Genomic DNA, 25,596 nt, shown 5'->3' on the forward strand with positions numbered 1-25,596 from the left:
CTTTAAATTTTGGCCATATGTGACCCAAAACCAGTTGTAGCAATAAAAAAAGTAGCATGGATATATTTTAGCAATAGCCAACAATACATTGTATGGGTCAATATTATAAATTTTTCTTTTATGCAAAAATCATTGGGATAATAAGCAAAGATCATGTTCCATTCAGATATTTTGTAAATTTCCTACCGTAGATGTATCAAAATTCAGTTTTTGATTAGTAATATGCATTGCTAAGTACTTAATTTGGACAACTTTAAAATTGATTTTCTCAATATTTTTATTTTTTATTTTTTTGCACCCTCAGATTCCAGATTTTCAAATAGTTGTATCTCGGCCAAATATTGTCCAAACAAACCATACATCAATGGAAAGCTTATTTATTCAGCTTTCATAAGACACTGTATGGTCTATGATTATGATACATTCATGGTATTTTTATGTTGTTTTGTCCATCCCTATAAGCTTAAAAGCGCTGATTCCAATTTATTGAGTCACTATCGCTTATCTCCTTTGTGTTCAACAGAATAAATTTATACAGGCCTTGAAACAACATGAGGATGAGTAAGCAATGAATAAACTGGCATTTTTTGAGAGTACAGGTCATTACGTAACAAATTTAGAAATACGTTTTCAAATACATAAAAGATTTGCATCATACTGTATATCTGTCCACAGACCCCTGCTAAACTGTTTCAGACCCCTCACTGAAAAGCCTGGACTTAATTAGCAAGAAGATCCTTCTCGAACAGTCATTATGCAAGCACTCGAGAAGTGTTTTGCCGGTTTACTGGACTGATCTGGCATGATGACAGTAATTGCTCCTAATCGCTTGTGGGCTGATGGGCCTGATTACTCTGCAAATGAGGTTCAACATCATAAAGTTGCAGATCAGCACCCTCCTCTCACCTTGTGAAAGTGAATCACTGGTTCGGAATGGATGCGAATGAGCTGCAGACAGGACCTGTAGCCCTGGAAGAGTTGTGCAAACAAGCGCAGGAAGACCGCCCTCACCTCCTTATCCTGTCAAAAACAAGAAAGCCAGAATAGAAGCGACGGAGAGACATTCCAGATGAACGCACAAGGATGGAATGAGTCAGAGTGAAAATTTTCTCGCCTCAAAATAAACTGTGTACGTGATGGGAGTTCAAACTGCTTTAATGAATAGATATTTCAGGCCCCTGAAGACCCAATAAGAGACTCCCTGAGTCCCATGTCGACCACATGAGTGTCAGCCACACATTCCGCAAAATTCACACGCAACTTTGTGTGATTGTAAAAGCCAAAATAGACAAACCACACTCTTACCAGCAGTTTGAGGTTGGATGGAGCAGAACGAGGGGGTGGGAAGGCATTATCTGCTCCTTCCAGATCTGGGTGCAAAACCTGAAGACAAAGAAGGTATTTACAGTGAGAAATATCCTGCTATCTGAGGGAATGAGACAAATGGTGCAAATATAGCTTATGGAATGTCTCCAGTTAGAATCATCTTTCAGTCCTGTGTAAAAAACACCACTTTATTTCAACGCAAGAGGTTACGTATATGTTGAAAGTGCAGATTAGCTACTGAAGAAAGATGATGAAGTATGACGGTTTAAAGGATTAGTTCACTCCAGAATTGAAATGTCCTGGTAATTTACTCACCCCCATGTCATCCGAGATGTTCATGTCTTTCTTTCTTCAGTTGAAAAGTAATTAAGGAGGAAAACATTCCAGGATTTTTCTCCATATAATGACTTCAATGGGAACCAACGGGTTGAAGGGTTTTAATGCAGATTCAAATGGGTTTACAAGATCCCAGCCGAGGAATAAGGGTCTTATCCAGTGAAACAATCTGCCATTTCCCCCCAAAATAAAAATGTATATACTTTTTAACCACAAACACTCGTCTTGCGCTAGCTCTGCATCCAAAACTTCACGTATTAGGTATTCACATTGGAAAGGTCACGAACATGCAAATGCCCTTTACAACAAAAAAGGTTAAACAACGATGTTGGACATTTTGAAGCTGACATTTTGACCCTGCCTTACCTTTTTGAACCAAAGTACACAGACGAAGAACTAACAGTGCATGACCTTTCCAACATGATTTGGTAATGCGTGAAAACATAGACAAGCATCGCAGACCTAGTGCAAGATGAGCATTTATGGTTAAAAAGTATATCAATTTTATTTATTCTTTTAAAGAAAATGACGGATCGTTTTGTTAGACAGGACCCTTATTCATCAGCTGGGAGCCCTTTGAAGCTGCACTGAAACTGCATTTTGGACCGTCAACCTGTTGGTTCCCATTGAAGTCCACTATATAGAGAAAAATCATGGAACGTTTTCCACAAAAACATTAATTTCTTTTCAACTGAAGAAAGAAAGACATAACCATCTTGGATGAAATGGGGATGAGTAAATTATCCAGAAACTTTAATTCAGGTATGAACTAAGGGAGTGTGAAGTGTGAAGAATTTACGCACCACTAGTGAAAGCAAACTAAAATAGCTAGTATTTTTCAAAGAAATTTAAATGGCAATTTCTCTGTAAACCCAGCCACCATGATATTAAGATGTTGTGGGTGGTTACCAGCACACTGCTATGTATTTCCTGTAGTTTAAGATGCTTTCTAGGTACTTGCTTATTCGTCCAAATCAAACGTGCACAGTCCCAAGTATGTATGACCTGGCTTGAGTCATATCTTATTTTCATATCACTGCTGTCAGATGAAAAACACATATCTCCAAACACATCATTTTTCAAGATCATGTATTTTTTCCCCCTTTCTTATAAACAATCTTGCAAAATTAATGGAAACAACATAATTAGTCACTTTTGGCACCATAAATAGAATTCTATCATTACAAATCTATTAGACATTTTAATTTGACTTTTTAAATTTGGCTTACAATGGCACTGTTCATGGTAATTACTGATTGTTAGAGAGTTTCTTTTTTTAATATAATCTGAGCTTTCACATAATATTTTAGCACGAAATGAGTCTGAGATGTGTTTTCTGGGTGCAATGCATGAACTGCAGGCTCTAGTTTTAAGTGACAGTTTGACAGCTAAGGAAAACCAAACCAGGCATGGTTTTGACACTCACTTTTCAAGGCCAATGGAGATGTTAGTTATACAGATAACTTGATTATAACTTGAATTTTGATGCACAGTAAAAGAGTGTGCATTCCATCTATTACCAAAAGTAGACATGAGTGTTTTCCATTGGACAGCAACTATATGATACAATATTAAAGTAGAAGCTCACTTCCAGAACAAAACTTTACAGATAAATTTACTCACTGCCTTGTCATCCAAGATGTTTGTGCCTCTCTTTCTTCAGGCTTAAAGAATTTATGTTTCAAATTCTCGTCTTGTCAAACTCTGTGTAATCGCCCTACATCACTGCAGAAGTACCGACCCAGTGTTTACAAAGAGAACATACAAGGAGGGTCAAACACCCTTTACAAAAAAAGAACAGCAATGTAGGACGATTTAGAAGTTAAAGGAGAAAATGGGATGAGAATTTTGTATTGACCATCGCAGAGCTAGACAAGACAAGCATTTAAGGTTAAAAAGTATAGAAATTGTGCATTTCTTTTTAGAAAATGACTAATCATTTTGCTAGATAAGATCCTTATTCTTTGGCTGGGATCGTTTAGAGCCCTTTGAAGCTGCATTTAAATTGCATTTTGGAAGTTCAAACTCACGGGCACCATTGAAGTCCACTATATGGGGAACATTCCTGAAATGTTTTTCTCAAGAAACAACTTCTTTACGACTGAAGAAAGAAAGACACAAACATCGGGGATGACGAGGGGGTGAGTAAATTGTCTGTAAATTTTTGTTCTGGAAGTGAATTTCTCCTTTAAAAAATAAAAGCTCCTCCTCAGTGTCTTTAGGAATAACTCTGATTCAAAGCACAGTGGTGCCGGACAAGTGAATCTTTTATATTTAGGGTTAGGGATTTCCTCAAATGTTTAAAAGCAACCCAAGCTGCACAGGATATAAATTATAAGATACCATTATGTGTGTGTGCAAATTGTATATATATATTTTTTTTTTTACCATGGATAGTGCTTTTTGAGTATTGTGCAACAGGGGTTCAGGGAGCTGGGAGAGGTGTATACACTCCGGTATTTTAATTGTTCCTCCGTCAAGGTCAGCAATGATCACATCGAGCTGAAAACAGAAACCAAAACGCAACCAGTAATTATCGAATGAGTCAGGGAGCGGCATTACCAGAATGTGACCACCTGTTTTAAGACAGATTAAAAAACGTCTTGAGCTCACCAACTCTTGGATCTCGCTCTGGAACATGGAGTGCACGCCGATGATAAAGGGCGTAGGCGAGCTCAACACCTCCAGCAGTCGAGATGGGAGGACGGGAATGTAGGGGTAGCTGTGGTCCAAATTAGAGTTAGGCAACCACCATCATCACGTCAAAAGCAATCAGCAGATGTTAACATCAGACTGTTCTCATTACATACCAAGCACGAAAATAGTACATACTATTGCAAAAGACTCTAAAAATAGAGTGATTTGCAAAATCACACGCTTATCATTTCTAAAGCCTTTTTGGAGGGCTTGATTTGATACAGCACTTGTCCTAGTTTTTATGCAATGCACTTACATTGAACTAGATTTGCTAATAATGTAGCTAATGAAATAAGACGCTGTTATCAAGGCAACTGAAGGTCAATTATTCTGGGTATATCAGTAACAGTTGATGCTGACCCACCTGTACTTAAGAGGAAACATGAGGGACTCTAAGGCACGGCAGGCCTCTCCTAGTCTCTGATAGCTGGAAGAGTGGAACAAAACCTTGTGCTCTGTCAGAACCGCACAGAAGAGACTAAGAACATTCTGGATTCCTGCAACATATAAAATCAACACAAATGCACAATTACTAATAATCTTCAAATCTATTCAAACACCCTTTCTGAAAACATAAGAGAGGTTATAATTAGGGCTAGGTATTGTGTGCAACGTCACAATATGATATTCATCACAATACACTATGCTGTCATACATCGCAAACCATGAAGTTTAAATTATAATAGATCTTTACTGTCACTGCTTAATTTTTTGTACTGTTTAAACTGACACCCACTCAAGCAAAAAATAAATAAATAAATACTAAACAAAATGTAAAATGTAATTTTATAATAAGTATAAAAATTTTGACTGTTACTATTTAATATATATATATAAATGTAATAATACAAATTTAATGAAACAATACGGAAACCTCACAAATCAAATCGTTTTCTTACTAAACTAATTTAAAGATTCATTTTATAGTGAGTATAAAGCAAAAAGTTGGATGAGAGACAACTCTGAAGAAAAACAGAGGAGAAAATAATTTAAATAAAATAAATGTTACACCATAGCATAGACATTCCTTCCAAACATATTAGCTAACTAGTCCATTAAAAAGGTTTTAGGTTAACAATAATAATAATAAATATACAGCAGCATAATAAATATATAATGCTGCACTCTTCCTATTGTTTTTTGGCCAACTGTTATAATGGACTCTTTTTTTATGAGGATTTCTGAACTAATCTACAAGGAAAATAATGAAACCAATATGTCAAGTTCATGATTTTATTTATTTATTTGACAAGTCGCTGTAAAATAAGCAAGATAACGCACAAGCCGCTGGTTGTTATCAGTGTGCTCAAACTGGGATCTGGAAAAATCTGGGCTTGTTTCCGTTCTCTCACGTCATTCCATCAGTGAATCTGGTGCTAAAACAACACCAAGAATGCATGCAAATAAACAATGCTATCAGCGGGTGCAATTCATTTGCATATCTATCTCTATCACGATGATGCAGAAAAGCCCCAAGAATGGCAAATATGTAATGGAGACAAATTATACAGCAAACTCCTCAACGGAAGTCGGAGAAGAGAGCGGGAGATAAAAGTTTACAGATCCTGTTTTTGTTTGTCATCAACATACCACTGAGGCTATTAATCATACGCTCGGCAGAAACAGAGACAGCCAGCTATTAACAGACGTATCCGCAGCGCTGCCGGGGTCAACGTTCCCATTATGTCTGTGTCAAACTCTGATACGCACCAATAAACAGGAACAAGATATGAAAATTCACACTGTCTGTCCTGTTGACCAAATACCTGAATCCAACAATGAGCAAAGAGAGGATGAAATGTTTAGTCAATTGCATACTTGTCATTCCATTCGACCTGTTTTAGAAATGCAATAAGTCATTGCCAATGTGTCACATGCTGAATCGTCACAGTCTGAGTGGTTTCCAACATGTTGCTATGTGGTTGCTAGGGTGCCTACAGGAATGACTGCATAGCTGCTCCTGAACGTTCCTTGGAATCTCATTGTCGTCTTCTGCCCCAAAATACAACAACACATTTCAGAACCTTGTTTGCGAGGCATCCAGCAAAGCTCTTCCTGACCTTGTGACACTCACTTATCTTTTGGAACGGCTACACATTTCTGACCCATGCACAGAAAGGGACAGAAAAAACTGCAAACAATAAACACTGAGCCTTATGATGGCAAACGTTCTTTTTCCTTGAGTTATCAGGGTGAGAGACAGGTAGAGTGGCTGTTTTTATGATATTAAAAATGCAAGACACTTTGCAGAATAAAAACATAAAAATAATCTCAAACCTATAAGCAGTGATAGAAACTTCTCCAGAACTTCTGCATTAAAGGGACAGTTCACCTAAAAATGAAAATTCTGTCATTAATTACTTATCCTTACGTTGCTCCAAACCCATAAGGCCATTGTTCATCCTCAGAACACAAATTCAGTTATTTTTTATGAGTTTTCTGATCCTCCATAGACAGAAATGAAGCTGAAATGTTCCCAGACCCAGAAATGTAGTAGAAATAATGTTAAAATAGTCCATGTGACATCAGTGGTTCAACCGTAAGTTTATGAAGCTATGAGAAAATCTTTATTTGCAAAGAAAACAAAAATAACAATTTTATTCAACAATTCTTCTCTTCCGTGTCACCATCCTTAGTCACTATTGAGAGTGCCACGTCTGAAGTCATGAATTTAGATAAAGGGGTGCAGAGCCAGTGGTTATTTTGTAGGCAAACATCAATGCCTTGAATTTTATGTGAGCAGCTATTGGTCGCCAATGCAAACTGATGAACAGAGGTGTGACGTGTTCTTTTCAGCTCGTTAAAGACTATTCTTGCTGCCGCATTCTGGATAAGCTAAAGAGGTTTGATAGAACTGGCTGGAAGACCTGCCAAGAGAGCTTTGCAATAGTCTAGCCTGGACAAAACAAGAGCTTAAACAAGGAGTTGTGTAGCATGTTCCAATAAAAAGGCCCTGACCTTTCTAATGTTGTGTAAATCTGCAGGACAGGGCAGTTTTAGCAATGTGGTCTTTGAAATTCAGCTGATCATCAATCACCACTCCAAGGATCCTGGCTGTCTTGGAAGGTGTTATGGTTGGTGTGTCTAGCTGGATGCAGAAATTGTGGCGAAGTGCTGGGCTGGCTGAAACCACAAGCAGTTCTGTCTAGGCATGGTTAAGTTGAAGGTGATTCCATCCAGCAAAAAATGTCTGTTAGACTTGCTGAGATGCGAGCAGCTATCGTCAGATCATCAGGATGGAATGAGAAGTAGAGTTGAGTGTCATCAGCATAGCAGTGATAAGAAAAGCCATATTTCTGAATGACAGAAACTAGTGATGCCATGTAGACAGAGAAGAGAAGTGGTCCAAGAACTGAGCCCTGAGGCAGCCCAGTAGCTAGATGCTGCGACTTGGATACCTCACCCCTCCGAGATACCTTGAAGGACCTATCTGAGTGGTAAGACTTAAACCACTGGAGTGCAGTTCCTGAGATGCACAGCAGTGATAAGAAAGCCATGTTTCTGAATGAAAGAACCTAGTGTTGCCATGTAGACAGAGAAGAGAAGTGGTCTAAGAACTGAGCTCTGAGGCAGCCCAGTAGCTAGATGCTGCGATTCGGATACCTCACCCCTCCGAGATACCTTGAAGGACCTATCTGAGAGGTAAGATTCAAACCACTGGAACGCAGTTCCTGAGATGCATAGCAGTGAAATGAAAAGCCATATTTCTGAATGACAGAAACTAGTGATGCCATGTAAACAGAGAAGAGAAGTCGTCCAAGAACTAAGCCCTGAGGCACCCCAGTAATTAGATGTTGCGACTTGGACGCCTCACCCCCCCCAAAGATACCATGAAGGACCTATCTGAGAGGTAAGACTCAAACCACTGGAGTGCAGTTCCTGAGATGCACAGCAGTGATAAGAAAGCCATGTTTCTGAATGAAAGAACCTAGTGTTGCCATGTAGACAGAGAAGAGAAGTGGTCCAAGAACTGAGCTCTGAGGCACCCCAGTAGCTAGATGTTGCGACTTGGATACCTCACCCCTCCGAGATACATTGAAGGACCTGTCTGAGAGGTAAGATTCAAACCACTGGAACGCAGTTCCTGAGATGCATAGCAGTGAAATGAAAAGCCATATTTCTGAATGACAGAAACTAGTGATGCCATGTAGACAGAGAAGAGAAGTGGTCCAAGAACTGAGCCCTTAGGCACCCCAGTAGTTAGATGTTGCGACTTGGACGCCTCACCCCCCCCCAAAAAATACCCTGAAGGTCCTATCTGAGAGGTAAGATTTAAACCACTGGAGTGCAGTTCCTGAGATGCACAGCAGCGATATGAAAAGCCATGTTTCTGAATGACAGAACCGTGTGATGCCATGTAGATGGAGGAGTGGTCCAAGAACTGAGCCCTGAGGCACCCCAGTAATTAGATGTTGCGACTTGGACACCTCACCCCCCCCCCAGAGACACCTTGAAGGACCTATCTGAGAGGCAAGACTTAAACCACTGCAGTGCAGATACTGAGATGCCCTTTGCCATGAGGGTTGACAGAAGGATCTGGTGGTCAAAACCGTGTCAAAAGCAGCAGACAAATCCAGCAAGATAAGTATTGAAAATCTGGATAATTTTTTTCTCCCATACTATGGAAGTCAGTGGCTACAGTCAACTGTTTGGTTACCAACATTTTTTTTGCAACAACTTTAGGGTGATTAAATGACTACAGAATTTTCATTTTGGGGTGAACTATCTCTTTGAATACCATATTCATATACTGCTGCAGCCATTTGTCTACTATTTAAGATCATTACTCTTTTATTCTTTATCCAATGGTATAAAAATAACAAATAAATGGATTAAAACAACACAAAATTTCACAGACGGCCACCCAGACAGGCCATTCTTCACACCTCACTCTGAGACAAAGGAAATGTGGATAAAGTCATTGGTGATGATGTCCTTTTATAGGCTGCGAGAGGAAACAGGCATCTAAATTTTGACAGACAAGTGTTCCTGTTTTCATTTTGACACTTTTAACTCTTCATGTGGCAAGCATCTGAAGCTGAGCATGGATGTTACTGCCACATAACGGATGAATCAAGTGCATGACTGCATGACTGCATGGTAAAGCGTAGATAAACGGCAAACAAGAACAGCATTTTTGAACACTGCTTTTTACAGGTCACTTATGTTGACATAACCTGAAAATATGCAGTCCAACCAAGGACGAGCTCTGAGCCAGATAGGCCTGATTGTCGATAAATCTGTTGTTGATTCACAGAGGAGAACAATAGAGATGAGGTAGAGCATTAATTATACAAAGGAGTTCAAGATGACATTTTTATTAGCTCATGTAGGTCGGCATGTTGCTGGGATATTACAGGCTTGGGTAACCTTAAGATCAATCCCAGAAGTACGGCGTATCTGGGAGGATGAGACACTGACATGATGCTCTTATCAGGGACCATGCACACAGAATGGTATTTGGGGTGGTGTTTTCTCATCTGTTGGGTCAAAGACTATGGCTGTTTTTCAAACCCACTCATGAACTTTCTATTGCAGGACAACGAGCAGGTACTAATAATCTTGACAGGCATCCAGGAAGGTTGGTTTGTTTCTCACAGAAATTCTTGAGACATCTCGGAAAGCAAGAGATAATGTTTTCGCTTGAATGTAGTCTGAGAAATAGCAGAATTTCCAGTAAAACTAATGATTATTTTTATATATAACATTATATATTAAACTACTAAACATACAGTATCATTCGAAAGTTTGAGATCATTACGGACATTTTTTTAAAGTAAATTAAAACTTTTGTTTAGCAAATACACATTAAAAGTGAAAGTAAACATTTATAATGTTATACAAATTTCTATTTTAAACAAATGAACGTATGGAACAATGCTGAAAAAATGCATCACAGTTTCTATAAAATATTAAACAGCACAACTGTTATCAACATTGATAATAATAACAAATGTTTCTTGAGCAGAAAATTAGCATATTAGATTAATTTCTGAAGGAAAAGACAGAAGTAATGATGCTAAAAACTCTTTGCCATATCAAGAATATATTGGATTTTAAAATATTATGTATGTATTTATTTTAAAATAAATGTATTTTTGGTATAAAAATGCAGACTTCTTCAAAAACATAGGAAAATCTTTACCAATCACAATTTTTTTAAAGGTAGTATATGTATTATATGTAATTATAATAATATTATTATTAGTATTATTATTATTATTAATTTATTTATTTACTGCATCAAGGCAATGAGAATTGGAAGACTGGAAGTTTTCTTAATTATCTCTCTAAAGAAAAAATGTTGCAATGCAAAAATAGCTTAAAGGTCCAAAAAATGAGCTTAATTTTTTTCATATAATTCCTTTTTCCTGTTTGGGGCAATTTTGGGGTGAAATATAATCCAGTGTTTGACAGGCTTAGTGAGATTCACCCTTTAAGATGGCAAGGCGACTGTTGTTCAAATCAAAGCGCTCAAAGAGACGGCCACGTGATCAAATAAGAAGCCCACGCTCTTTAGGGGTCATCAGGTTTATAAAGAGACTCCGAAGGGATTGTTTAGTAAGAGCATCATTAATCAGAGATCTAGATAAATCCGTAAAAAATGAAGAACCTCAGTGAACTGTAATGAAAAACTCCACATTAGCTCACTTGTAAGTTGAACAGTTCAAGTCAAATTCTGGCCAAAATAAATCATGTCCAATCTTAAAAATAGTACACAGTATAATTACAAAACAGACGATATTATATGAAATGAAACGGGTGAGACGGGAAAAAGGGTAAAAGTACTTTCTCTAGTTGCACAACACAAGGTGAAGAAAATACTGAATCAAATGCTCAGATTTTATTTGACAGATTTAGAACATGTGCTCTGTTTCTTCAATTTGGGAAGTCTAATCTTACATGCTGACAAAAGGTCTTAAGGATATTAATGTGGCATTAATTAGCACCTATGTGGCATTGATTTGCGGATGGACAGTAGTACGACATAATCCATCTGTTATAAAATGGTGCGTGCACATCTGTCCAAATGCTTTGTGTTGTGCTCCAGCTGAACATGGGACAGCACGCACACCATTAGTACATTCCTCTGCAGGTCACTACTTAAGATTGCCATGTAACACCATTCCTTCATAATTAGCAACTTATTTTCATCTTGCCAAACGAAAACCCTGTATATCTTAAAACTTATTTTTTGTCTGTGTTTCAAAATCCGACGCATCTGACTGATCACTGTACCCTTTCAAAATCATGTGTGAATTCATAGGTTGTGCAAGATCGTTGAGTGGAAAGAGTTGTTTTGGTGTACTTCTGCATACAGAACGAAAGGTGCAGCCAAAGTGACATAGCAGAGCTACATCAAGCAATATGTCCAAAGGAAAATTGACATTTTTCTTACAAGAGCAAAAAACAAATCTATCAACAGGTTTTCACGTACGCCATTCTTCGAACTGAATACAAACGTTTCCATTAGCAATTACATTATCAGCAATCAATTTGAGTGAAAACGTTGAACTGAGAAAGGAACATGAATGTCAGATTTTTTTTTATTATTTGGTGTGTGTCCCTTTTGAATTCATGACTGCAATTAACTGCACAAATTTGTGTAATCCTAGTGATCATGTTCTCCAGCATGATTTGAGAATGATCTAAAAAGCAGGTTGTTTTTCAATGGAAGCAAAAACATCTGACAGTCTGTACAAAAAGTTCACATGTCACAAAATTGCTTTTTTGATTGGTGACCTAGGAATTTTCAGAATTGTAAAACTATTTCAAAGTTTAAATTACATTCTGAATGTCAAGTTTTTGTAGTGTAGGTTTATGAAAACCCGTTTATGCCACAGAATAAGAAAGTAGTTGGGACCTTTAATGATTTAGTTCTCATTTTTTTTCTCTCAGAATTGAGATATGAACTCAATATAAGATATAAACTAAAACTGCAAGTAAACAAGCCTAAACTGTGAGATAAAAGTAAAAAAAAAAAAAAAAAATTATACATGAAACAATATATATATTTAACGCTCACTGATGCCCCAGAAGGAAAAACCATGCATTAAGAGCCGGGGGTGAAAACTTTTGAACAGAATGGAGACGTGTACATTTTTCTTATTTTGCCTAAATATCATATTTTTTCATTTAGTACTGCCCTGCAGAGGCTACAGAAGATAGTTTTGAATGGGGTCATTTTTATATATTCAACCATTATTTTCTCTTGTGAACTATATGTAAACATCTTGTAGGTGAAATATCCTATTCAAGTCATTGCTAAATAAAAAATAACATGCATTTTGCATGATCCCTCCTATAAATAATTAAAATTTTGGAGATTCCGCAAGGTGTGTGTAAACTTATGATATATATATACACACACACTAGATATATTTACTGTATACAGCATATATACAAAATCAGGTAGATTTATAGTTGTATTTGAGTTGAGCAGAAATGTTGCAAAAAAATGTTACAATTTGCTCCTGTTCTCTATTATTTTCATATGACTCCTCTCTACAAAAACATGTTTACAGGAAGGGATATTAAGCGGAACTATAAAGGACAGGAGATGTCTGCATAAATATGGAAAAGATAAAATGCATCAGAGACTAATTAAGAGCTAACATGGAAGACATATATTACACAATATTCACTGTATACAGTATATTACTGGCCTAGCCTTAATTAAAGTCAAAGACACCCACCTAATTGCTGGAAGAGGAGTGCTACACTTTTCCCGCTGACTGGCAGAGTGTCATTGAGTGGGGTCTGGATGAGCTGCCGGTCCCCCGCTCCCAGTGAAAAGAGCTTCTGAAAACATCAACACAAACATTCAGGTCTGGACAAATGACATAAATAGAATAAATAACAACAACCATCAAACAACATAAAAAGTACAACACAGACTGAAAAAATATGTATTCATGTTACACTTGCATAGGTTATACAAGCATGTTTGTACAGTAACAATTTATTTTAAGGAATAATTCTCATTATTAACTAGTTGCTTATTAGCATGTAAATTACTAGCAAATTTACTTTTTTTTTTTAATGAAATGCCTTATTCTGCATTAGGGCTGGGCGATATAATCTCAATAATGTCAAAATGTTTACGATATTCGATATATATCTCGATATGTTCGCATTTGCTTTTAAATAATAAATGCATGATTTTCTTTTGCCCCCATTAAAAAAGCAAACAAAAAAACAATTTTGAACAGCTATTGTTACAAAGTAAATACAAAATGTTTTGTGCAAATTTAAGCAGTTAACAAAATGTAGTGGTCACTTACTGCTTTTTATTAAATGAACACATGTATATGTAACTGAAGTAGTGCAAAACAAGTACAGAACGTGCATTCTGTCAACTTTTTTTCGTGCATGCAATTCATAATGTACACTGTGCAACTGGGGAAAATAATTAAAGTGGGATAAGTTTTTAGCTAAGAACACAAGTCTGTCAACTATCTCTGGTTTAAGAGAAGCTCTGTGGCATGAAACTGTGCTCCCACTGGCACTAAAAACCCTCTCAGATAGGGAGCTAGTTGCTGGAACACATTTTTCTTAGCTAATTTTCAATTTTCAATTTTTACATTGTCATCAAAATTATTGCAATATTCAATATATCACCCAGCCCTATTCTGCATGATCATACATTAGCTCTCTTAATCCCCATACCTAAAGCTAACAACAACAACCCTACTAACTAATAATAAGCAGCAAATTAGGAGTCTACTGAGGCAAAAGTGGGAATTAGTGAGAATTAGTTCCCAAACTAGAGTGTAAGTGTTTCTACAACTATATTTTTAAATGCACTCTACATAAATGATCTGTGTGACCTTGTTGCAAATGTTACTCAACAACGGCAAGTTGCTGAAAACAAAATAAGGTTTGATTTGTGAAATATGGGCACTTAAATCTTGATGAGCAGTTCTAAATAACCCGTTCTTACAGCTCAGTTTCCAAAATTGGCTGAACTGGGAAGTTCAAGCATCGGTCAAGTAAAAAATCTAATATTTTTAAATATTATCTATATACATTTGTATTTTATATCATATGATTTCAGGATATACATTATATACATAAACCCTCTAGAAGCAATAGAGCAGTGGACAGCTCTCTAGATTTTAGATTCTAGATTTTACATTTTCTTTTTTAGATCTTGGCTCTTGTATTGTCATAAACAGCGTACGTGCATTAAACAGAGCCAATAAGATGCACATGGACCGATTCATGAACAGATGCGCGCTGGAGTCTCATGACACATTCCAAGCGGATGGAGTTAAGACTTGCACTGAAAGACGAATATATACCTCTCCTGAGGTCTGTTCATAACTTACACCCTGTTTGATCACCACGATGCCTCAAACCAGCTGGGAAAAATAATGGTTTCTGGAGGACTTTTTAAATGTATTGGTGAATTACATCAAAAACAACATGATTTCAACACGAGAGCCTGCAAAACTCTGTGGTCTGTGTGTATATATTTCCCTTGAAACCAATTTCTAGAATGTTTAACAATATCTATTTGGTAATTTAGCTTGATTTATATGAGCGCAGTGTACAATAAAGAGTGGATTTACAAATTGTGTTTATAGAGAAAACATACATTTTAAGGACAAATCTGCTGTATTAGGAGAATCAGACACCGGAAAGAAAAATGAGACACGCAAAAGTGAAGAACTGCGGTGTTCAAACTAGAACATGAGAGCTACTTTTAGTAATATTTTAGCTCTAAACAAAACAACAGGCTTCTCTCACTGACCCCTAAAGCCCTTTGCACCTCTCGGGAGCCTCCAGTGAAAACAATATGCAACATGAGACACCCTGCTTTCCTCAAGGTACACAGGTACACAAATGAACCCTGGCTAACCCTGTGTGTGCTCGAGTATCCACAGGGGTCAGGGTTCGAGACAGATGAGGAATTCTTTGGTTAAGTAATGTCTGACCTGGGAACCTCCTGCCACCGGGACCAAGCATGTGAAGAGGTTTGCCACCAGCCCTTCCAAAGGGAAGCTCAGACTGTCGATGTACACGGTGTAGATCAGACCCAAGCAGCCCTAGGAGAAAAAATAAAAAAGAAAACATTCAGCTAGTCCCTGACTCAGAAACACATGTAAGACACTTCTGGACACAAAATCTGTAACAACTGGAGGGATAAAAAAAAATTGCTTCTACAATACACATTAACAACTTTTTTTTTTCCTGTTGCTACAGTTGCAAAGTTGTTCTTAATGAATGTTCTAGGTTATTTTTAAGATTTTCTTAGTGGTCTCTTTGGTGTTGCTAGTGTTATGAGTGGTTGCTATAGTGTTCTAGGTATTTTTTTTAGGTTTTCTGAGTGGTTTCTAAAGTGTTGCTAGTGTTATGGGTGGTTTCTAGGGTGTTGCTAATGTTATGAGTGGTTACTAGGGTGTTGCTATAGCATTCTGGTTGATTTTAAGATTTTTTCAGTTGTTTCTAGGGTGTAGCTAGTGTTATGGGTGGTTTCTAGGGTGTTGCTAGTGTTATGGGTGGTTTCTAGGGTGTTGCTAGTGTTACGGGTAGTGTCTAGGGTGTTGCTATAGCATTCTGGTTGATTTTAAGATTTTTTCAGTTGTTTCTAGGGTGTAGTTAGTGTTATGGGTGGTTTCGAGGGTGTTGCTAGTGTTACGGGTAGTGTCTAGGGTGTTGCTATAGCATTCTGGTTGATTTTAAGATTTTTTGAGTTGTTTCTAGGGTGTAGCTAGTGTTATGGGTGGTATCTAAGGTGTTGCTAGTGTTATGAGCGGTTACTAGGGTGTTGCTATAGCATTCTGGTTGATTTTAAGATTTTTTCAGTTGTTTCTAGGGTGTAGCTAGTGTTACGGGTAGTGTCTAGGGTGTTGCTATAGCATTCTGGTTGATTTTAAGATTTTCTGAGTGGTTTCTAGGGTGTAGCTAGTGTTATGGATGGTTACTAGGGTGTTGCTATAGCATTCTGGTTGATTTTAAGATTTTCTGAGTGGTTTTTAGGGTGTTGATATAGCATTCTGGGTGATTTTAAGGTTTTCTGAGTCGTTTCCAAAGTGTTGCTAGTGTTATGAGTGGTTACTAGGCCGTTGTTAGTGTTATAAGTGGTTGATTACAGGCTCAAGTAAAAAGAGTCTCTATGATATTGTGGTTCCTCCTATAATGAAAGTCTGGATTTTTTTTTTATTGTATGCTCAAGTGAAAGTCTGATCACTTAACAATTTGTGCACAAGATGCAAAATTTGAGGCATCACTCATGTTCATGTAGAACTAACGATTCAAATCCCCAACATTAAGTAAGACTGACAGTAATAATGATGCCTTCCTTAGCAAACATCACTTAACAATGACATTTGCTTTTCAGTGGTTCTTTAGAGCATAAATCTAGAGAATTATCTATATAAATAAGAGGAAATAGTGCCCTCCTAATTGGGTACATTGAGAAACTAAGGGATATGGTGTGTGACCATAAACATTTGATCCTTTACCAAGTAATACAACTCAGATAAGTTATTCCCAGGCACAGCTTATGCCAAATATATGAATGTAGGCCAAAAGTACAATAAAAACAAAAACAAAACCGAGACAGGCAGTCTGCATAAAACTTTGAATGAGTGGATTTCCTGCTTTTGAGCTCCTGTGATACTCCTCTTAGTCTCTGTAATCCCCATTCTTATTCCATCAGCAGACATAAATCTTTGACTTCAATGATTTAAGGACTGACGATCAATATCATTCTCAAACCAGTGATGGTTTTAATTATCCCAAATCCAACTAAAGCTCCAGATTGAAAATTCCTTGTTATGAACGGGTGATTCACATCGAAAATACAAGTAAAAATGGATTTTGCTTAATAACTAAAGTTACTGGTTACTTAGGAAATGGATGATATTGCATGATATGCGAGAGAACAGCTTAGTCAGTACTTCTGTATCTGCTTAGCTTTTTAACTACACATTTCTGGCATCACTAATATACAATAAAAAATTTTTTAGAGAGAGGTGGTGTTTCACGGATAATGGGATGGACAGACAGACAGATTTTTGATTACCCTAAATATTTCGGGGTAATCCAGCCTGGAGACGAGAATCAAACTTTTGGGTGCAAAGATTTGAGCTGGCTGGATCAAACCATCCTCCTCCTCTTCCTCATCCACATCCTCAGCTCCATCCCCATCTGCCTCCAGCGTCTTTGAGCCCTGAAACAAAAAACAACCAAAAATAATGAAGAAAGTCTGGAATAAATAAAATTCCATGTGGCTGAGGTACTCCTCGAGTTGGTGGACAAGTACAGTGCAATCATATGAGATAAAGCCTGGAAGAACAAACATCTGGGTCATATTCAACCATAATGTCTTTGAATTTAAACAGTCTCTAATCAGCTTATTATTAGCCTTTATAACAAATTCCTAAAAACAGTGATGTGTAGTGGGCTTCTGAAATTAGGAGTTGGCGATTTTTATACGTAAATACAAGTTATGATGTTTACACAGGCTTGGGGTTAAAGGCATTTACTTTGCATTATCAATTTTATAACATTAAAATGTATGCATTTATATTACAACTGATGATTTAACAAGTTAATTAGATGCGATTAATCAGGGAAAAAAACAACGTGTTAACATTATTAAGGTATTTAACACATCCCACCCTGGCCTAGGCCTGTATGTCATCTTCAATTGCATGCAGTTGCTGATGAACATGATGCAGCACGATGACTGACTGCATGATGTAGCCTATTATAATCCAGTTAAATGTCCCTAAAATCCAAGATATTAGGGCAACATCACCAAAAGAAGAGTGCTGTTTTTTCCCAAATCTTTGCAGTTGCAAATGTGATATTGATTTTATACAACAAAAAGGAAGAAGATACTGTTTTAGAGACAATATTGTCAGTTTTGTATGTTTTGCTCTATTTGTCCAATAAAAAGTTCCAAACACTGCAACAATAAAACTGTTATAAGACAGCCAGTTGATTCGCTTGCAGTTTGAACGAATCGGTTAAAAGAATGACTCACTCATTAAGACAACTGATGCATCCAAAGTTGCATACTGTCTAAATAGGTACTACATTTGAAGGTTCAAACGCTCACTGATGCTCCAAAAGGAAAAACAATGCATCTAGAGCCGGGGGGTGAAAACTTTTTCAATTTGAAGATCAGGGTAAATTTAACTTATTTTGCTTTCTGGGAAACATGTAACTATCTTCTGAAGCCTCTGAAGGGCAGTACTAAATGGGAAAAAAATATGATATTTAGGCAAAATAAAAATGTATCCAATCTCCATTCTGTTTAAAAGTTTTCAGCTGTGGATCATTCAGGTAAGAACACAGTATTACGAATCAAGGGTATGTAAACTTTTGAACCAGGTTATTTTTTTATAAATTCAACTGTTATTTTCTCTTGTGGACTATATGTAAACATATTTTATGTGAAATATCTTATTCAGGTCAGTACTAAATAAACAGTAACGTGCATTTTGTATGATTCCTCTTATTTTGGTAAAATAATTAACGTTTTTAATCATTCTAAAAGGGGGATGTAAATTTTTGACTTCAACTGTAATTTCATTTCATATAATTTAGAAAATACCATTTAAAAAAATAAACAGCGATAAGCATTTAATATGAATATTCATGAAATTCCGAATCAATTTAGTTTTTTCTTTTTGTCTAAAGCTACTTTTTGCAATGGCTATTCAATGCTCTTTTCATCTCACACAATAATAACTTTAAATTACCATTTGGGGAGTGATTTCTCAGCTAAAATTGATGTGTGATTCATTTGTAACTGATCTGATGAACTAATCGGCACATCATGTAATCAATTAGATTAAAATTGTTCATTCCTTGACAGCCCTAATTATTATTATAACTTATTAAATCGTCATTTATTAAAACCAAGCAACATTAGTAGACTCTAAAAGGCTTCACTCACAGAGCATCATTTTAAGTTCATTTAGATTTACGACCAAAAGTAGTGCTGTCCGAGCGGGCGGGTTGTTTACTGCCTGACAGTGGAAAAATGAACACTGAAAATCCTCTGTCCTCAGTGGAGATGGACAGAGTGTCTGATGGGGGATTGCAGGGCTCTATTTCTTAATTCTCTGTTATTCACCACTGATAAATATCTGAGTTGAGAGTGCGCTGGAAAATAACACATAAAGATCACACGATTACATGTTCTCAGAATCACTGATAAAGCCGAGCTTATGTAGACAAGCTTAGTCTGTATAAAGTGACTGTCGCTTGGTATTCAGGCTCAATCCGGTTTCCTCAATGAAACTAAAAACAGCACTGCACTTCAATACATCAGTTGTGATAATGGTCATGAGGTCAGCCGAACAGCGCTGCCTTTTTTCAACAAGCAAGAGAAAACGATAACAGGAGCAAATTAAGTTAAGGGGGTTCTGCATATCTATCAGAAGAAAGCGTGACAGTGCGCTGACAGAGTTGGTGTCGCAAAGGACGGAGAAAGTTAAGATAGGCTCGCATGATCAATAAGGCAGTGACCCATGCTGGCTGTTATGAAACCAGAAAGGGAACCTGGATTAAAACAGAGGTGCTGGTCTATTTATAGATTTTGCTTTTGGAAATTGGCTGGGTTTTGAGCTTGTTTTGTGCAGGGCTCTTGTCCCCAGGGCTGAGATGCTATTTGAACTAGTTTAGGCTCACATTACGAGTCCTGCTTTAGTATATGAGTTAAATTTGTGTAAATTGTCTCCATGTGAGTATTTGGAAAAATTCAATTTCCTAAATAATCGCAGCCAAAGATGCAATCAGCGAAAAAACAAATCACAGTAATTACACCATGTACAACTCAAACAGAGTTTATTGGACAACAGGAGAATAAAGTCAATGATAAACTATAAATTTAAGGCAAAAATGAAGTAGGTCATAGACTACACATCAAAATGAAATAATTTTAAGGGCTCTTAGAAATGTACTCTTTGTATTCATGGGGGTTTTATTTAGTTTAGAAAACCTTTTCCAACAAGATTACATAAAATGACAAGATATCAAGTGGTGTAACTATGAAGTGAAAAGAATTATTCAGTTTTTGGGGAGTCACATCACAATATTTTATAACTTAAACTAACTTTGCATAGTCGTAAAAAGGTCAAATTACCAGATACTTTAAAAGAGCTACTGCTCTTGACCGACAAAAGGGTTTGCAGGTTTTTCCTGCACGTTGATTGAACCAATAATACGTTAACAATACATAACATCACAATAATCCACAAGTAGTCTACACCGCTCCAGTACATCAACTGTTAAGTCTTGTGAAGTAAAAAGCTGCATCAACATCCAACGTATTTGTTTAGAACAGCTTTGGAATGTTTTTGTTTGTAAACTTTGCTTCATCTGTGCATATTTCTCTCCTGATTCAGACAAAAACAATTCTAAACAAATATGTCGGTGGAATTTGATTTGAGAGGACAACAGGGAATGGACTTTTCCACTGGAAGAACTGTTATTATGGCATTAAAATGCATATTTTTGCCTAAGGCGACAGTTTAAAGATAAAATGCTTTAATGATGGATCTGTTTTATACAAACACACAGCTTATCACTTCACAAGAAATTAATTGATGGACTGGAGTCGTGTGGATTACTGTGGTGTTTTTATCAGCTGTTTGAACTCTCATTCTGACGGCACCCATTTACTGTAAAGGATCCACTGGTGAGCAAATGATGAAATGCTAAATTTCTCTCCAAATCTGATGAAGAAACAAACTCCAGCTTGCATATGAGGGTGAGGAATTTTCTGGTTTTGCCCGAGTCATGTCCCGCTGCTCACAATCTGCTTCTAATTGTCTTGTTTGAGTCAGTGTCAGGCCGGCAAGCTCATAACGATGCCCACCTCTCTAACCCCCTGCGCTGGAGCCCATTTGATTTGCTCAGACAGTGAAAACATGCCACAAGATCCACCGCATCTTATCAGTGGGAGCGGGGATTAAAATACCCCCACAGATGGGAAACACATTTCAACCTTATTGGGGAGGATTTGGTTCAATTATGAAGAAAAATAAATTCCAGTGGTGCTGCCTCTTCCAATCTGATAAAAGAAAAATATCTTTTAGTGTGTCACGATTTTTACATTAAGTGGGTTAATAGTGTAGCTTCAGGCAAGTACACAACACCTGAAATGCTGGGTCCCTGCAGATGTGTTAAAAACAATGAACGTATAAAAACAAGCCCATTAAATAGTGTGAAATGGAATGGAGAGAACTTTGTACTTTCAGTGACTTTACTCCAGGACTAACACAGACAGTTCAGGATGCTTACGCAAATGCTAATTTTCTTCCTTGTGGTGTAACATTCCCATTGACATCAATGGATTTGTAGTGTCCTCTGACATAGCGTAACCACAGTCTGTAAAAAAAAAAAAAAGATGGACAACGCATCTCCACTTCCTTCCACTATGGCAGCAGTTCTCAATTCCAGTTCTGGCACCATTTTTCTGCATATTTTGCATGTGTCTCTTATTTAACACACCTAAATAAGGTCATCAGCTCGTTAGAAGAGAACTCCATGCATGATCTGTGTTCCGAATGACATTGGCTGCATCCGAAAACCTAGGCAGCTGACTTGTTGCCTCACTGCCTTATCCAGCAATGACTACGCAGGTAGCTTTTGCGTATGAAAGCACCTCATGAAACCGATTTCAGACATGCTTCTGAGGCAGCGTAATGGTTTAACAATAAAACAGAATGAGATTTAGTGATAACTAAGCAAATATTTAATTACTTTAATACTGATTTCTCACTAGAAATAACATCAAAAGTGCAAAAAGTTGGTCAGAAACATACATTTACCCACAAACTGACCACTAAATGCAACTTTAAAATGCCATCTTTATTTTTTTGCCCAACCATCAAAGAATGGAACGCACAGAATTGTGGGATATGCAAGGCAGTGAAGAATACATCTATGCTGCCTTCAAAAATCGACGAATGATGTGTGAAGGCAGGAACTGAAGCTAGCATTGATTCAAACGTGCCTTGAATCCTTCCTACCTTGAAATGTGTCCTCCAAAGGCAGTGTTTTCCAGTTTTCGGATACAGTCATGGTTCCTACATAGTGCTCAATGCTTCCTACTCCCTGAGCATGGGAAATCCGTTTAAGTTTACTTCACTTCGGAACATTTGTTCACAGATTTCACTATGCCACTGCCTGCAGCGTTGTCACACACAGACGAAACTTACTAGAGAAGTGTGAAATGTGACATAATATACCTATGTAAATAAACACAATTTAAATTCACTTCTTACACACTTTAATGCCCTTTGAATGGAACATATATGCATGCTTGATGTCCACTTACGGTTGAATACAGCAAACGTCTGAAGTGATAAGAGACACATAAAAAATATGCAGAGCGGAGGGGCGCAAGGACTGGAATTGAGAACCGCTGCACTATAGAAAAGTGAAGCCAAAACATCCCAGTATGCTGTCATCTTGTGTCAATGACGTCATTTGGAGCAAGGGTCTGCGCAGTAGTGATTCATTTGGAGCTCGAGACTGCGCAGTAGTGATTATGAGGTGGAGTCGCAGTATCAAAGTCCCGCCCAAAAGCTTACAATCATGACACCACTATCTATTTTATAGAATCAAAGAACTACCTGAAGTGATGGAAACCATCTTTGAGAAAAATGTATCTGAGGTGTGATTTTTCAGATTGGCTTACGTGCCATTTGTTTACATTGAGAGAGCAAGGTTTATGACCTGCACTGCAGCCAGCCACCAGATGGCAATCAAAATGTTTTGGCTTCACTTTTTAGGATGTGTGTGGCACACTTGAGCATAATAGCATGCAGAGCTGATGTGGAGCTGATTAACCCATTGCTAAGCGTCATTCGTTTTGGTTACTGTTGCTCACTCAGGGGGCGTTTACATAACACTGTTTACAACTGAAAATCCGATTATGAGCATCCGATTATGAGCATGATTTTTGCGTAGCTTGTCAGTGATTTTTGGCTCTGTGTATTAATTGCCGCTTCAGCTGAACGCACATGATGGAGATTTACTGTTAATCACAGAACCGGCTTTACTTGAGTGCATAAAAGATGTGATATGATATCACATCTTATAATTAAATAATTAATATTAAAAAAACATATAATTAAATATATGGAAACATATATCATGTTTCCATATGTACCAATATATCATTTGTGACCCTGGACCACAAAACCAGTCTGAAATTGCATGGGTATAGACCAATTCAGTGTTTGCAAACAGTGAAGATGTTTTTTTGTGGGCGGAGCTTATCTGGTTGCAGAAAATTACGGTTTTCAAGCAGCAGTCTACAAAGCCATGGAATAAAAGAATTAAAAAAAAAGAAGGTAAATTTGAGTTTATATATCAAAATTCTGACTTTATTCTCGCAATTCTGAGATTAAAACTCAATTCTGATACAAAAAAACAAGTCATCATTCCCCCTTTTCCCCTCGGCTTTGGCATTTTTACCCCCTGAGAATTGAGAAATGCACTATTGTTGAGTTATATGAAGTTATGAAGTCTGAACTAGGAGATATGAACTTGCATTTGCGAGAAAAAAGTCAGAATTGTGAGATAAAATAAATGAATGTTATGTAAAATGTTAATAGTAATAGGTTTAAATATTATGTCATGCTGTAACTGTAGGGCTAATACAATGCATCCCCTACAAATAGCATATGTGAATATGATGTAGACATACTGTTTAAATCCAATTTATGCTTTAAAAGTAATCATAGAAGTCTGTTTAAACATCTGTGTTTAACTTCAAATGGTATCTTAGACAATGGTATCCTATAACAATTATTTGCATTCCAATTCTGGCATCAAAAGGCACAATTTTTTATTTTTTTTTCTTCTTTCATGGCTTTTACCCATTTCCCTCCACTTTTAACCAGTGTTTTTCTGCCACGACTATGTGTGTGCAGCTGCAAGTGACATAACTGTGATGTCTACTACAAATTGGTCTATATTTGTAGCAACAGCCAAAAATACATGTATGGGTCAAAATGATCTATTTTTCTTTTATGCCAAAAATCATTAGGATATTAAGTTTATGTTCCATAAAGATATTTTGCAAATTTCCTACCATAATTACACCAAAACTTTTGATTAGTAATATGCATTACTAAGAACTTCATTTGAACAACTTTAAAGGCGATTTTCTTAATATTTATATGTTTTGGCACACTCACATTCCAGATTTTTAAATAGTTGTATCTCAGCCAAATACTGTTATATCTTAACAAACATACATCATGAAAAGCTCATTTATTCAGCTTTCAGATGATGTATGAATCTCAATTTAAAAAAACTGACCCTTATGACTGGTTTTGTGGTCCAGGGTCACATTTGTATTTTTTCGGGGTACCTTGTGTCACTATTATGTGACCCAACGACAACGTTTGACAGAATTTGTGTAAAACTATCCATTTTTTTTTTTGATAAATTTACTCTATAGACGAATTTTGGTGTTTGCAAACAGTAATGATGTTTTTTTGTGGGAAAAGCCTATCTGGTGGCAGAAAATTACAGTTTTATAGTAGCAGTCTATGGAGTCCATAGAATAAAAGAATAAAAAAGGTCATTTTGAGATTACATTTCCAAAATTCTGAGTTTTTCCTCACAATTCCGAGATTTTATATTTCACAATTCTGATAAGAAAAATCAACTTTTCCCCTCAGCTCAGAATCATGAGTTATATACCACAGTTTACAAACTCACAATTGTTGAGTTAAATCGAGTTACAAAGTCCGAGCTAGAACTTATAAACTTGCATTTGTGAGAAAAAAGTCAGAATTCTGAGGTAAAATAAGTAAATTTAATGTAAAATGATACTGGTTTAAATAGTTTTTCCTTCCTGAAATGAAGGGCTAATACAATATGTCTGAATATGTGAATATTATGTAAACCTATTGTTGATATCAAATTTATGCTTTAAAAATAGTGTAACCATAGGTTTCATCCATAGTCTGTCCATTTAAACATCTGCGTTTAGCTTCAAATGGCATTTTTGATGACAGTATTCTATAAAAATGTTTTGCATTTTGATTCCGACATCTAAAAGGCACTGCTCTATAGAAACTAGAGAAAGTCAATAACATCTGTAAGGCTGGGCTTAGCGAAGTGTCAGTTATACTAAACACAGACCCAGAGTAGTCTTTTTGTGATAATTGCATTATTAATGAACCACACACCATTCTATAGTTATGCGTTTGTAGATTTTACAAATATTAGCTTAAATGGATCTGCACT

At 36.8% G+C, this 25,596-nt stretch overlaps 1 protein-coding gene across 6 annotated transcripts in view; it reads right to left on the reverse strand.

Annotated features, from left to right (window-relative positions):
* sbf2 (SET binding factor 2) overlaps nucleotides 1–25,596 on the reverse strand; it is a 169,574-nt gene that overhangs the window by 89,670 nt on the left and 54,308 nt on the right. For all 6 annotated transcript variants that reach the window (XM_051114468.1, XM_051114466.1, XM_051114465.1 and 3 more), the window contains exons 4-11: nucleotides 17,393–17,539; nucleotides 15,300–15,410; nucleotides 13,056–13,161; nucleotides 4,724–4,856; nucleotides 4,276–4,384; nucleotides 4,051–4,164; nucleotides 1,306–1,383; nucleotides 907–1,020 (exon numbers count right to left, since the gene is read on the reverse strand). In XM_051114468.1, the coding sequence (XP_050970425.1) occupies nucleotides 907–1,020; nucleotides 1,306–1,383; nucleotides 4,051–4,164; nucleotides 4,276–4,384; nucleotides 4,724–4,856; nucleotides 13,056–13,161; nucleotides 15,300–15,410; nucleotides 17,393–17,539 (912 nt within the window). The remainder of the gene's footprint in view (nucleotides 1–906; nucleotides 1,021–1,305; nucleotides 1,384–4,050; nucleotides 4,165–4,275; nucleotides 4,385–4,723; nucleotides 4,857–13,055; nucleotides 13,162–15,299; nucleotides 15,411–17,392; nucleotides 17,540–25,596) is intronic.

This window comes from Labeo rohita, chromosome 7 (genome assembly GCF_022985175.1).
Source record: "Labeo rohita strain BAU-BD-2019 chromosome 7, IGBB_LRoh.1.0, whole genome shotgun sequence".
Lineage (NCBI taxonomy): Eukaryota > Metazoa > Chordata > Actinopteri > Cypriniformes > Cyprinidae > Labeo > Labeo rohita.